This window comes from Amia ocellicauda, chromosome 1, assembly GCF_036373705.1.
Source record: "Amia ocellicauda isolate fAmiCal2 chromosome 1, fAmiCal2.hap1, whole genome shotgun sequence".
Taxonomy (NCBI): domain Eukaryota; kingdom Metazoa; phylum Chordata; class Actinopteri; order Amiiformes; family Amiidae; genus Amia; species Amia ocellicauda.
Genome location: NC_089850.1, coordinates 21875944 through 21889339, shown reverse-complemented (window position 1 = coordinate 21889339; position 13396 = coordinate 21875944). Strand labels below are relative to the sequence as shown.

The following is a 13396-nucleotide window of genomic DNA, read 5'->3' as shown; positions in this document are numbered from 1 at the left end:
GCTCTTGGTCTTGTTTTCTGCACCTCAAGTCTTGGTCTGGGTCTCAGTCTCTGTCATGGTAGTGGTCACAGCACGTAAAGTCTTATTTATTTAAATTATAATCATGATGTCTGTGTTTTTGCAAAACAAAATAAAGATTTTCAAAATTCACAATTATTTATGAGTTGTGAGTTGTGTATCATACAGTACTCTCTCTAGTAACATTCAGAGTGATATAGTTTAGTTTTCTTGATAAAATGACTGATCAATTTTAAATTCATTAAGTACAAGTGAAAGTATAATACAATCAAATTATCATTCAACCATCTGTTTTAAACAATGCATAACGAATCCCTCCGCTCACCTACCTAATTTGCCTAATTTTACAATTACGTTGAAAACACGGAAACAAACCACTTGAATAATTTGCCCTTTAGTTATGGTTTTCATTAAAAACTTTCAAATTTCAGCAATTTTTGACCTCTGCTCTGAATATAGTCCTGAATATATCTGCCTTGCTAACGCTCCAACAGTAAAACATGTTGTTCTGAATTTTAAAAGCATTAAAAAGCAAACTAATTATTATTATTATTATTATTTCTTGGCAGACGCCCTTATCCAGGGCAACTTACAACATAAGTGCAAAAATACAGTAAGTACAAGGCATCAATCATTACAAATTCAATTTAACTATAGCAATTCAAGATAATACATTTTACAAATTCCAATTATCATTGCAGCTCTAGTTTCTATTCACAATGTTATTTAGATTATAAGGCTGGTTATATTATACAAATATACTGATCTTGGTCTAGATCTTGAGCAATTCAGACTTGGTCTCGGTCTCGACAGCTTGGTCTCGGTCTGGGTCTCAAGACACCTGGTCTTGACCTCATCTCTGATTAAGGGTGTGAATATTTTTCATCAATAGTCATATTTGTATTTAAGTGCCCAGATATACAGTCCAATCTACATATACCACAGATGTCCAGGACTATTAAGATGAGTCTATCATTCTGAAACAATAATATTTAAAGCTTTCTTTACCAAAAAAACAAACAGCGCTCAATGTTAACTTCAGCTGCCAATGGCCACATATATACACTCATCCCGTGACTTACGACGTCTCGTCTTACGTTTACAAGTTAACACTGTGCAGAGCATAAGTTTGTTATGTTTAATTTAACCATTTACTCCTGAATTTTCACGATGGCTTCGAATAGGGACGATACTGCTTCAACATACGTCTCCACTTATGTTGCCGGTATGGAAACCAATTACGATTTCAGGGCACACAGATGCAATTGATCCACACTCACAGCAACTTGATATAGCAGACAAGCAAGCTGATACGCACTGGAGCTTAGTCCTAAAGTCACATACTATCTGTGTGTGTGTTTAAAGTAGGATGTCCACGATCACTGAAGGATACATTTCCTTATTTATTGATATTAATAGCTTTTACCAGTAGTCATTTCTCAGGTTTTCTGCCCCGATATGGAGATACTAATGGAAGGAGATGGGAGTGTTACCTGGTACTCTGACTGCATGACCCCAGCGCCTGAGCCTGCTCCAGATGGGCCGAGGCGAGATTTCTTGTTGGGTGGGCCCTGGTCCTGGCTGTGCTGCATCCCCCCACCCGTGGCACCTGCTGTGTTGCCCCCAGTCCCATTGGTTTGCGTGCTGTTTTGCTGTGAGGGGGCTTGCTGTGGCGCGGCCTGCTGCTGCTGCTGCGCCTGGGGCTGGCCGGCCTGCTGCTGCTGGGGCTGCTGCTGCTGGTTCTGGGGACACAGGAACACAGTCACACCCTGCCACCCTCGCCCCTCAGTGGGGCAACGACTTAACATGTGATGAGATACTGAAAGAATTCCTAAAATATATTTCAAGTTATCTTACAGATTGACATACCCTTCTTCCACTGGCATGGAAGGTACCATTTAGAGTCAAATGATACGTTTAGACTGTTTAAACATCCTATACCATCATCTTGTGTGTCATCTTGTAAATATGTAAATTTACATACACAGTATTTAAGGGGCATGACGAGAAGAATATACCATATTTTATACCATATACATATACTTTCTCTCAGGCAGTTGGTTTTTGACACTTTTGCATTAATATCAAAATGACATGTAAAGTTCTCATTTTTACCTTATCGGCTTTTTCTTCTGGTTCATCTTCAGCTAGAAATTCTCTTCTAGGGTATGGTATCTGACACCCAGCAAACACACTGGAAGTAAAATAATGGCAAGGGCTTTAATGTTATTTGTATAAAGCCCTCCACTTCCACAGCTAAACTAACTATAATTAAAACTGCATGTATGATTCTTACATCCTATTTCACTATTGTCAATGAATACTTATGACATTGATTATATATTTCTACTTCAAAGGGCCCAATAACTTAACTTGTAAAAAATACAAGCTTTTGAAAATTGTATTTAATAAATTAGGAGGGGAAAAAAATGTATGTTTAGGATTCCATGTCACAGTGCTCTCAGACATGCATTAAATTGCTCAAGAATAGTTTTCATACTTTCTGATCCACTATCAAACCGGATGTTTTCGGATCCATAAATCACAATGACAGTTCCTCCACCCCACCCCATCAACACAAGTGATTCACTGTAACGTCTTTCAAGCACTCCTGACACTGTTCATGTTCTCTAATCACGAAGATTTATCCACATCATTGTCAAAAGCAAGCATTTATATGCCAATCAATAACAGTATTAACACAACACACTCCTAAATTGTAAAAAAAGTGTAATGCATTTATGGGGGCAAGGCAAAGCTGAAAGATCTTTGGACAGGCATAATGAAGAAGATGTCCTCAGAAAGTCAGAATTAACCAGACTTTATTGTGTGGGAGCAATATAATATACACATACTCAGATGTGGGTAAGGGATCCTCCAGAAAGTAAGGGTCCTGCAGTGCCTGTTCTGAGGTAATCCTTTTCGTTGGATCCATTGTGAGGAGTTTTTGCAGCTGAAAAATCACAAAAACGCAAACTTAATACTGAAGACAGGCAAACACAATATGTAGCTATAGTTAATTACAGTACTTTTATATTTCCACATTCCTGTTCTTGTTTTGGGCTGTAAGTAATGATTTGTTAGAGCCTCCCCTTGTAATTTGCTAAATATATTTTTGCATGAGTTCAATTAACACTCCTTAATAAACTTGCATGTAATCCATAATAATAGAATAACATGTTGGTGCCTTTTTTGAAAAAATCTTTAGATCACTAATCCTATTTCTGTCAGTTAAATTTGTTGAATGTGTAATTGATATTTATGAAAAACACAGAGCTATGTTCCTTACTAATTAAAGGAAAACATGACAATATTTAGCAGTCACATATTCTGCTGGGTTTTTTCAAATGATTTTCTTGCCAATTAAACATACATAACATTAATCAATTAAATGAAGGTAGATTATAAATTGAATAGTTAAGAAGCACCTTGTTTCTTGCCTTATTTATAATTACCATTTTCAAAATTTAGATTCTCACTCTTTGACTTCATTTGTATTTAAGGCTATATAATAACTAGTTAAGAAAAGTTAAGAAATGCAAAGAAAGTCAAAGTTGTTAAAACAAAAATACTTAAAATAACCCCCTCTCCTCTCAAAGGTATTAGTTCAAATCTTTGACGTAATGATGTATATAAAGTCCACTTACCAGTAGGAAAACTTTGCTGTCAGGTTTTACTTTATGCTTTTCCATATATTTGATGAGGCTGCTGTTTGCATACCTGAGAAAGTAACCAAACAAAATAAGAGTACAAAAGGAAGTCATGAGTTTCAAATAATTAAGAATGATTTGAAATAAACAGTATAAAATAACTGAAAAGGCCTGGACTGAGCCATCTGCTTTAAACAGATGGCAAACAAAAAAAACACATTAATGAAAAAGTATCCAGAATACGCCTACTTACGTTGTTCTTCTGAAGTCTTTCTGAAGTGTTGGGTATTCTGGCATTTTTCTAATATCTTCCCAGTCTTTATCTAAAGAATAGAAGGAATGTGCAGAACAGATAAGTAAAATGTTGCAGGAGATGTGCATTACTGTATATATAAACTTTGTATAAATCAGTTGTTTGGCAAAGCAATGTTGTTGGTTGGATAGACTGTGTGGCTACAGTAAGTATTCATCAAAATACTTTAAAGACATTCAATGTGGATTTACATATATACAATCTGAGCAAAGAAAAGTAAGTAACTTTAAGACAAAAATAACTGCTCACAATGTATTCCACACTGCTGAGAGATAGACAGAGAGAGAGCACTATTCTAACTGGGAATGTTATGTTGCCAGTGATGTTACTATCCTTCCTCCAGTTATATGTGTGTAAAATGTCCTTTATTTAAGCTTTGTGAAACTCACAGAAATTACATTTTAGGAGATTTTCCAAAAAGTGCAAATAACACAATAAACTTAGCTTCTCAGATTGCCAAAGGAAAACAAACAGTACATACAGGAGTTTCCCGGACTTTGTTTTAAGTAATCAAAACACTCTGTTCTAAGCTGTTTAGTGTCAAATTAACTCTGTTTGGTAAGGCAGGTTCAAGTTACCTTTGTATCTGGTGTTTGAGCTATACATTGAAGGCATATATAGTAAATAAGACACTTGTCTGTATTATTACAGTTAATGACCAATTCCTTAGAGATCACATTATTCCAATAGATAAATATACTTCATTTTTCACTTGTTGATACTTCTGTCATGACTTTAATATTAATAGGAACTCAGTAAAGACTGCTGTGTGTTCTTCTTTCAGGACTAAAGTTTATTACTTTTCTATAGAGACAAACAGACTTGTGTTTAGCAATATTAACCATGGGAGTTTATACTCTGTGATAAAGATAATTGATTGTTGACTCATAAATGTATGATTATTACCTGCGGGAAAGCCCATCACACTGAATATCCTGTCCAGCTGGTCATGGTGAAAAGGGTTGCTGGTTTTGATGTCTTCTTGGCGACAGTGAAAGATAGGTTCGGATGTAAGCAGTTCTGCAAAGATACACCCAATGGCCCATATGTCTGTACAGAAAGAAAAGTTTTCAGACTCACGACTGACAGTGTGTATGAGCAAGACTGAACACAGACATCCTAAATTAATAACAGGGTGTCATATAAATGCTCAATGTTTCTTCAAAGTATGTACAATAATCCTTTATTAAACCCTTCTAAAAGAAAGTCCTTCAATGTGATTACTTCAGAAATGCTGTATATCATGAGTCAACTAGTGTGAGCATCAGCAGACAAGCCCATAGCTTTTGGCGACTAGCAGCACTGTATCATAAGAACATCATTCAACAGAGGTGACAGTGTATCGAGCAGGCTGAGGACTTACAGAGGTACTGGCACAAAACATAAAGGTGTTCTGTACAAACAAACCAGATTTCCTGTCATGAGCTCTAACTATACAGCTCTGGACGTGTATAGGACAGTTAAACACTGTACACTAGTGTTCCCTTATAAACTTAATATTTAAACAACAGATACAATTACCGTGTTATTCATATACAGATGTATTTAAAAGTATTCACACCCTTCATTTTTCTGTGATTCACTTAAAAAATATTGTATGTTAAACAACACATTTATCAATTATATATTTTCAGAGTTTGTTGAACATTTCTTCAGTCTAGAGAAAACTGTGAAGAATCCAGTTAATTGAAGATAGAACCGGGGATGTGGAACGTGAGGAAAGCTGCTTCTGTGTAAATAAATATAACTATATCAATCAATCTAATTCCATATATGATTGCAATGCCTGGATGCTGTGTGTTTGGCTATTTCTTTACCTCCACCATATCCTGCCATGTTTATCACATCCCTCCTCAAGCACTCACCGATTGCTTTAGTGTAATGCCTCGCTCCTAGCAGCAGCTCGGGCGCTCGGTACCAAAACGTCACCACAACTGGGTCCAGGTCAGCCAGCGGCTTCAGAGGTGAGTTAAAAAGCCTTGCAAAGCCCATGTCAGCTACAAAGAGAAGAGAGAAATATATATTTATAAATATATATATATATATGTATATATATTGAAAACTACTGTGTGAACATAATTTAAATATATTTAAACATCCATTTGACAAGTAATATCTTGGTGGTTAAACATTGTGTAACAGAGGTCTATCTGAAATAGGTTGCCAGCATTAGTTAATATTCCCATAAGGTGCTTTGCAAAGTCAATGGGGATGTTTTATTTCAGGATAGGATTCATCATGAACAATTTCTCCACATGAATAATTTAAATAGTTATGGGTAATAATATCCCTTTTTTTTAACAATATAAAAATAACATTCTTGGGGGCTCTCAAGTAGCTAAACCGGTAAAAGCCTCCAGTCGGAACACAGGTAGAGCCCTAGAGTCCAGACATCGCTGGTGTGGACTTGGACTTTGGTTTCCCCACGTGGGCAGGGCACAACGGGCATAGCGCGCTGCCAGGGGTGCGTGGGCTTGATTTCGGCCAGGGCTTCTCTGCCCAGCTGCACAACAGCGCCCCTTGTGGCTTACTGGGCAACTGGAAGCCCATAGTGTTCTCAGAGAGAGTTGCATTAGTCCTTCCTACAATGCTATCGCACTGCTGTTTGCGCTGTGGACTCACAGTGTGAAAAGAACCTGATGGCTTGACAGCGCACGTTTCGGAGGACGCATGTGTCTGGCTTCGTCTCTCCCTTGGTGTGAGGGTCATGGCGGTGAGCCGAGTTGATTGACAATTGCCGATTCCAAAATTGAGAGGGAGTAAAAAAATAATTGCAGATTCCACATTTAAGGATCAATCAATCAATAACATTCTTTATTCTTTCCATAACCAATTTTCTGCATTTTTCTCATTGCTAATTTTTATCCTGGCTTTTCGGTGACATATATGAATTCCCCCCTTGGTAAAAATGTTTCTATTTCAGTAGAAGAATGCCTTCCTACTATATAAGACCCCACATCACATGTTATGGTAGACATGAGGCTCAGCTGAGCTCTAAATATCAATAGCACAGTAAATCAAAAACATCAAAAACCATGCATCCTGCAGACTAAAGCCACAACATGAAGAGCTTCATTCATTACACCAAGTCTTGAGGATAATATAGAACACACTTACAAGATGACTTTCAAAGCTTTTTTCCCCAACAATGTTTAAATGAAAAACATTCATTGCATTCTTTCCACACACGCCTAATTTTCTCATTCTGGAGTTCAAATATTTCACATTTACAATGTCTTACAAAATAAGGATTCAATTTATCCCTGCAGCCAATAACCTTTGAAAACCACTGTTTCAGTTTGGGCAGCAAAGCAAAGACAATTAAGGGTATTATTAACCTGATAAAGAATGTAAACAGAGTAGAAAACTCACAGTATAATTATTTAAATGCTTGGAGGCACAGGACAATGTTTCTCGGAGTGTCTGGTCATCTGATTTGAATAGACCTACAGACCTTTATAGAGTTTATCAGAGCCTGAGAGACCACCCCAGTAGATTTGTGTATAATGCTAGACATGACTGTGGGAAAAACTCAAATGAAGGATTTCTTGGAGCCCAGTTTCAGTAATCAACCCTTTATATTTTGAGCAGAGGTTAAATATTAAAAGAAATATACTGAAAACTATTAACTTGTAGGTTTCTGCACTGACTTACCAATTTTAACTCTCCCTCGTTCTGGGCCCTCTCCCATTACCAAAATGTTTGCTGGTTTCTAGGAAGAAACAAAAAAAAGACAAAATCTTAGACAACAAAGGCTCCTCACTGTTAAAACATTCAAGAAAAGGTTCATGCCTATTCAACACAACCATGAATAAAAATTAGTTGTTTACATGAATTTCAGCAGAGATGTTAGATGGCAAGTTTGTTGGAGCATTATTATTATTAACAGCTGGAGGTTAGCAAGAAAAAAAAAAGAAACATGGGTTTGACATTTCAAATAGTGCAGAGCAGTTGGCAATTAAATAAAGTGCACACATAGTTATTATTTATTTTGTATTTACTTTTTATTTTTGCTGACTGACAAATGAACAAAAAGAAGGCAAACAATACAAATACATCACTCAGGCAACCATGTGTTAAAGGCTTAATATATTATTAAATACCTTTTCTTTGTTAGGATCTCTAAATTATTTAATTTGATCGTTTGCAATTATTTATCATTTTTTAATGACTTATAAATGTAATCATGTTGGCTGTCATGATTGAGGCGATTTGTAACTTGCTCTTCTTGAAAGTACAAACATCTTCATAGAAAGTGACCTTGTGACCTACCATTGTTATTATAATAATTATAATATATTATATAATAAATCTCTCAATTATTATTATTGAGGATGAAGGACATTTCAACAAGGTATGCTAATGTATACAATAAAGTGGTCTAAGCACACATATTGTCCTCTGTATCATGAGTCTCATTGTTTGTTAGTGCAGGCAGGATGGCGTTAGAAGGCTATGGCAATTTGCCAATAACTCGTGTTGTTTTCTTGATGTAGCCCCTCCCTTCATAATATTAAAATAGGAAGAAATAATTTGCCTAAATAACATGAGAAAGTCACTTAAGCAATATCACTATATGTTTAGCTGCCTGTGAGACTGAAATTATAGCAGTAGTTTTTTGTTTTGCTTTGTTTTTAACACATTAAAAGGAACTTGTTCCACTGATTTCTGACAGGAAATCATATATAAGTCATAGCGGCTACAATAATTATTTATATACCAGGTTAATAGTGCCTGCAATAATTATGTATACACCAGATGTACACATATTCACTAAACGTAAATGTAAATGATTATTAATGCTTAGAAAATGTTGCCACTAGCTAGTTTATTTGTATATGTTATCTGGAATCTGTCTACTTTTCACATCTCCTTTAGAAGAAGATTTTATTGTTATAAAATATTTGATGTACACCTAGTTCTTTGCAAGTAATTATTTTATCCACTGTATACATTTTATATTGTAGCCTATACCTTTGTAAAACTATTCAATGCATAGGTTTTAAATGTTAGGCATAGGCTGCACTGATAAGTGCTGAATAATGGAAAATGTTATTTTGTGTATGCTCAGGAAGGTCAAAGAAATGCAGTGTGTTATGTCCTTATTAACTTGAATACACTTGTTGCAATGCACTGGAAACAACAAAAGCACAACACATATGACACTTCAGGTTCTGCCAGAGAATTGAATATGCTGCTTAGCTCTCAGCTTATTCCTTAAGCAGTTTTGTTGCTATGAGAACAGCACTACTAATGAGTCCAATAATTCAAACATACAAGATGCTGCTGCTGTGAGAAGACCCGCTGAATGTGTTACTCGCCCACATTACGCAGACAGTGCACAGCAACCAATTTTTCAGCACTGCAAAGCAGACAAGTACATTGGGAGAAAAGGAGTATTTCAAATTGAGATTGCACAGTGAATTAACATTGACTGGTATATTTTCATACAAACCACCCCCAGAAGTATTTATAATCATAAAACTGCACACTTTTCGGTCACAATAGGGTCTTTATGTAGTGAATATCACTTGGGAAATACAATATTCTGTTTTCTCCTTGTCATGATTTGTGTTACATGCAGGTCACACAGCAAGCCTGTATTGAAAAGGCAGTATAGTCAACATTGTGAGTTAAAAAGAACAAATGTTTTTATAAATGCAAACCAATTATGAGAAACAGGGAAATGATTGTAAAAGTAGTATGTTCCCCCAGTTGTCATGTAGTATTATCTTTCTTTAACTAAGTGAGTCAGTAGTTTGGAGAGCCAAGGCCCACACAGAGGGCCGGCCTCTACGATGTCTCCCTAACTCTGAATTTAGACCATCACTCAGCAATCATACATACGCAAAATGAGGTGGTCAAAAGCTCCTTATAAGGACACACTGCAAGCAAACCAGGAATTAACAAAAATAGTAATATGTTTTAAATACACATCTGCTGTTGTAGTGTAGGATTCATTAGTGGGTCTACACATTATAAATAAATAGGGCAAAATCCAATGTTGATAACATTCTGCTTTCAGATTACTCAGCAGCTGTGTTTTTTAAGAAAAGATCGAAAACTGTATACAGGTAATCTTGTCATCTTAAGTAATACAGAATGCTATTTTGGGATTGCTAGTAATATTTCATCTGAGAAGGACAAAGTGACATTAATGATTAAAGTCACTGTACAATTTACAGATATACATATATACATAATACTTTCTTAAATTTCTTTCTTAAGTTGAATGTGGTTTCCGTGTCATGTTATTTAATCCCTTAGAGAGAGGAAAAAAAAAACTGGTTGTTTAAAACATGACAATTATTTTTCCCTCCTTAATAAACTAAACCATGCTTCTTAAATTATTATTTTTGGTTAAGGAGTTTCCATGATTTTCCACATAATCTAAACAGGGAGGCAGTGTATAATGTACAGCTGACTGAGTGGGCACTTCCATTTTGTCCAGTGCAGGAGATCTCTACGTCACAGAGTATCTGACAGAGATCAGAGAGGGCTGCATTGGAAGAGAAGGCAGCTGAAGCTGTGTGTAAGAACACAATACAGCAATCAGTGTAACCTGCTGTTGAACTCCAATACTTTCTAAATTAAAGCTTAATAATAATACAATTCATTTTTCACAATTTACTGAAATCAATGCAGTTACAGTGAATATATATTTATGTTCTACTTTCTACAGCAGATTAAATTGTACAGTTTAATTAAGGAAGGTTTCATTATTAATAAAAAAGATAATGAAGTCCATGTTTTCCGAGCCCATTCTGTTCCCCCAAAGATAAGGTTTATTCAGTTGAAAGTGCTTTTACAATAGTGTTGAATGTTCTTATGCTTCAAGTGTGCAAATGCAAAGCAAATTTACATCAATGTATTGCCTTTCTAACCTTGCTGCTTTAACAAGAGCAAACCATTCAAATGCCTGCTTTCTAAAGCAGACTGAGCTATTCTGTGATGCATTGTAGGCCTTCGCGAATACAAATTCCCAGCAAGATCAGAAGGGAAGGCCGAAAAGGCAACCAAAAACAGTTATATGGAATGGGATTGGGTTTGTTATATAAGAGGTTTAGCAGATGAGGGCATTTTATTTTAGCCGCTGTACAGTGTAAATATAATCATCCAGGAAAAGTGTTGCATAAGAGAAAATTAGTAAAACACTAATATGCTGAGACCAATATCTGACACTCTTATTGGTTAGTGAAATCATTCACAACAACAACAAGCCCCAAACTGTCCCTCCGCCCTACACATGGCCCTGTGTCCATAGGCTTCTCCCACTGCAGTCCATCAATACATTTTTTCATTGAGTACAGTCAGCTCAGCCCACTGGCGCTGTACTAGTGTAGTGTTTGTATAGCAAGAACGCATTCCCCAGGGCTGAGGGGCATCACGTGCATGTGGCCACAGCACCAAAGGAGAATCTATCTGAAAGAGTTTACTTAAAAGCATGATTCAGCTGAATTGAGAATAATAAATAAAACCTGAGGAAAAAAAGAGAGGGATACAAATGGAAAAGAAGCATGTAACAGTGCATGTAACACCATCTTTTAAAACACGATTCATGCAATAATAATACAAATTCAAACTTATACCTACACAAATTACTGCGGAAAAGTTTAGTTTTAAACAATGTTACATTATTTGCATCTTTTTATTTTATTGTATTAATATAATTGAAAATGCAAAACTTTGACAACACTAGTGTATTATTTTTCAAGCTAACAGCTACTAGTTTAATGAAAAAGTCCAAATAAGTACCAAGCCAAGAGAAAAATAAGAAAATAAAAGAAAATACAAACTCACTAATAACCATGTTATGCTCTCACAATAAACATTTAGACATTTCAGACTCCTTAAGGTATAATTTTAGTGAAGATTAAATTTAATTAATAAAACACACCTCACAAAATAGCTTGAAGTAACTTAGATACTAGTACTATCCACTTAATTGCAATTTGTGACGCCACAACAGGAACTGTCAATTAAGTGGGTATTTTTAAGATGAGGATATACTCAAGGGATTGGCAAACACAAAAATGTATGGTACATGTTACTACTATTAACTAAAGGGGAACAAATGTTAAAAAAACAACATTCAAAGCTTCACAAACACTACATTCTTTATAAAATAAAGATAAGATTTTCAGAAATCAGCAAAAATACAGATTATAAAATGTAATTGGTGTCCTGTCATACAACATGTACAGTCAGACTTTATTAAGTAGGCTATTCAGTTAAAGGTTCAATCATCTACCCAGAATTAATTTAGATTTTCCACATACAAATGTAATAAAATAATACAAAAACACAATATATATATATATATATATATATATATATATATATATATATATATATATATATATATAAGTTATCAATCCCCATTCCCCTAAGTTTTCCTGTGTTCTCATTTGTGAACTCCTTTATGGGGTCTGGTGCACCAAAATGATAATTGATGGATTAGCCAGCTGAAGAGGAGACCAACGCACCATGTCTGGTCAATCTGTTAATGAGGTCTTGGCACAGGCTTAACCCACAATTAGAGTTATGCGATTGTTTGAAATAGGTATTTACTATATGCTGGTGCCTTTCTCCTGTTTTGTTCTGGAGATGTTCAGTGGAGATAGACATTATAAAGCTATAGGTACAAGAATAGCGTGTAACATCTTCACTAGACAAATCAATACATAATTAAGCATAATGCTTTTGTAGTTACAACTACCAAACTATTTCTGATGGGACAGAACTTTTAAGTGAAACAATATGAGGTGTATGCGGTAACAATAACCAAATAATTAAAAACACACAATTTCCTTTTGAGTACAAAACACAAGATATTAAGCAGAAACTATTTGTGTGGTTTATGAGCAGAACAGCTTAAAAGCTGAGGCTGCACAACCATTAGCTTCTATAGGTTTAATAGCTAGGTGTGCAAGGCCTAGAGGAATAGATGGTCTCCATGAATTACAGCAGTTTTGACAAGGAACAGATGTACGGTATATATATACTGTAGGGTGGTGCTGTCTTAGTCAGGAATTGGTGTTGATTTTTGTGTGCCTTACAGACGTAACAGTGCTACAGCAAAGTCAGATATTGGTGGAGACTGTTCTGTTTTGTTCTTTTTACTTTACATAAATAAAAAGATTCAAGAGCACAGCCCGTTCTTCCTCCTTATTAAATCAATAATACGCAAGATACCTTCTACTGTGGTACAATAGAATTAAAAAATAAACCTTGAAAAACATGAAAACTATGCAGATGTATACTGATCTAATCTTACATTGCTACCATACAGCAGAAGTTGGTGGTTATTCGCCATTGAAAAACAGAACCAAATATTCACACACAGCATTCATAATTTCATAATAATGTGTAATAGTGTAAATGGAATTTGAATTACATACATACAGATTCAAAT

The 13396-nt window shown here is 35.4% G+C and overlaps 1 protein-coding gene across 2 annotated transcripts in view; it reads right to left on the bottom strand.

The window, feature by feature from the left end:
- The window catches only part of cdk19 (cyclin dependent kinase 19), a 62040-nt gene that overhangs the window by 14331 nt on the left and 34313 nt on the right, over positions 1–13396 (bottom strand). For both annotated transcript variants that reach the window (XM_066698984.1, XM_066698974.1), the window contains exons 5-12: positions 7636–7693; positions 5847–5978; positions 4888–5031; positions 3922–3991; positions 3666–3738; positions 2874–2971; positions 2134–2212; positions 1512–1760 (exon numbers count right to left, since the gene is read on the bottom strand). In XM_066698984.1, the coding sequence (XP_066555081.1) occupies positions 1512–1760; positions 2134–2212; positions 2874–2971; positions 3666–3738; positions 3922–3991; positions 4888–5031; positions 5847–5978; positions 7636–7693 (903 nt within the window). The remainder of the gene's footprint in view (positions 1–1511; positions 1761–2133; positions 2213–2873; positions 2972–3665; positions 3739–3921; positions 3992–4887; positions 5032–5846; positions 5979–7635; positions 7694–13396) is intronic.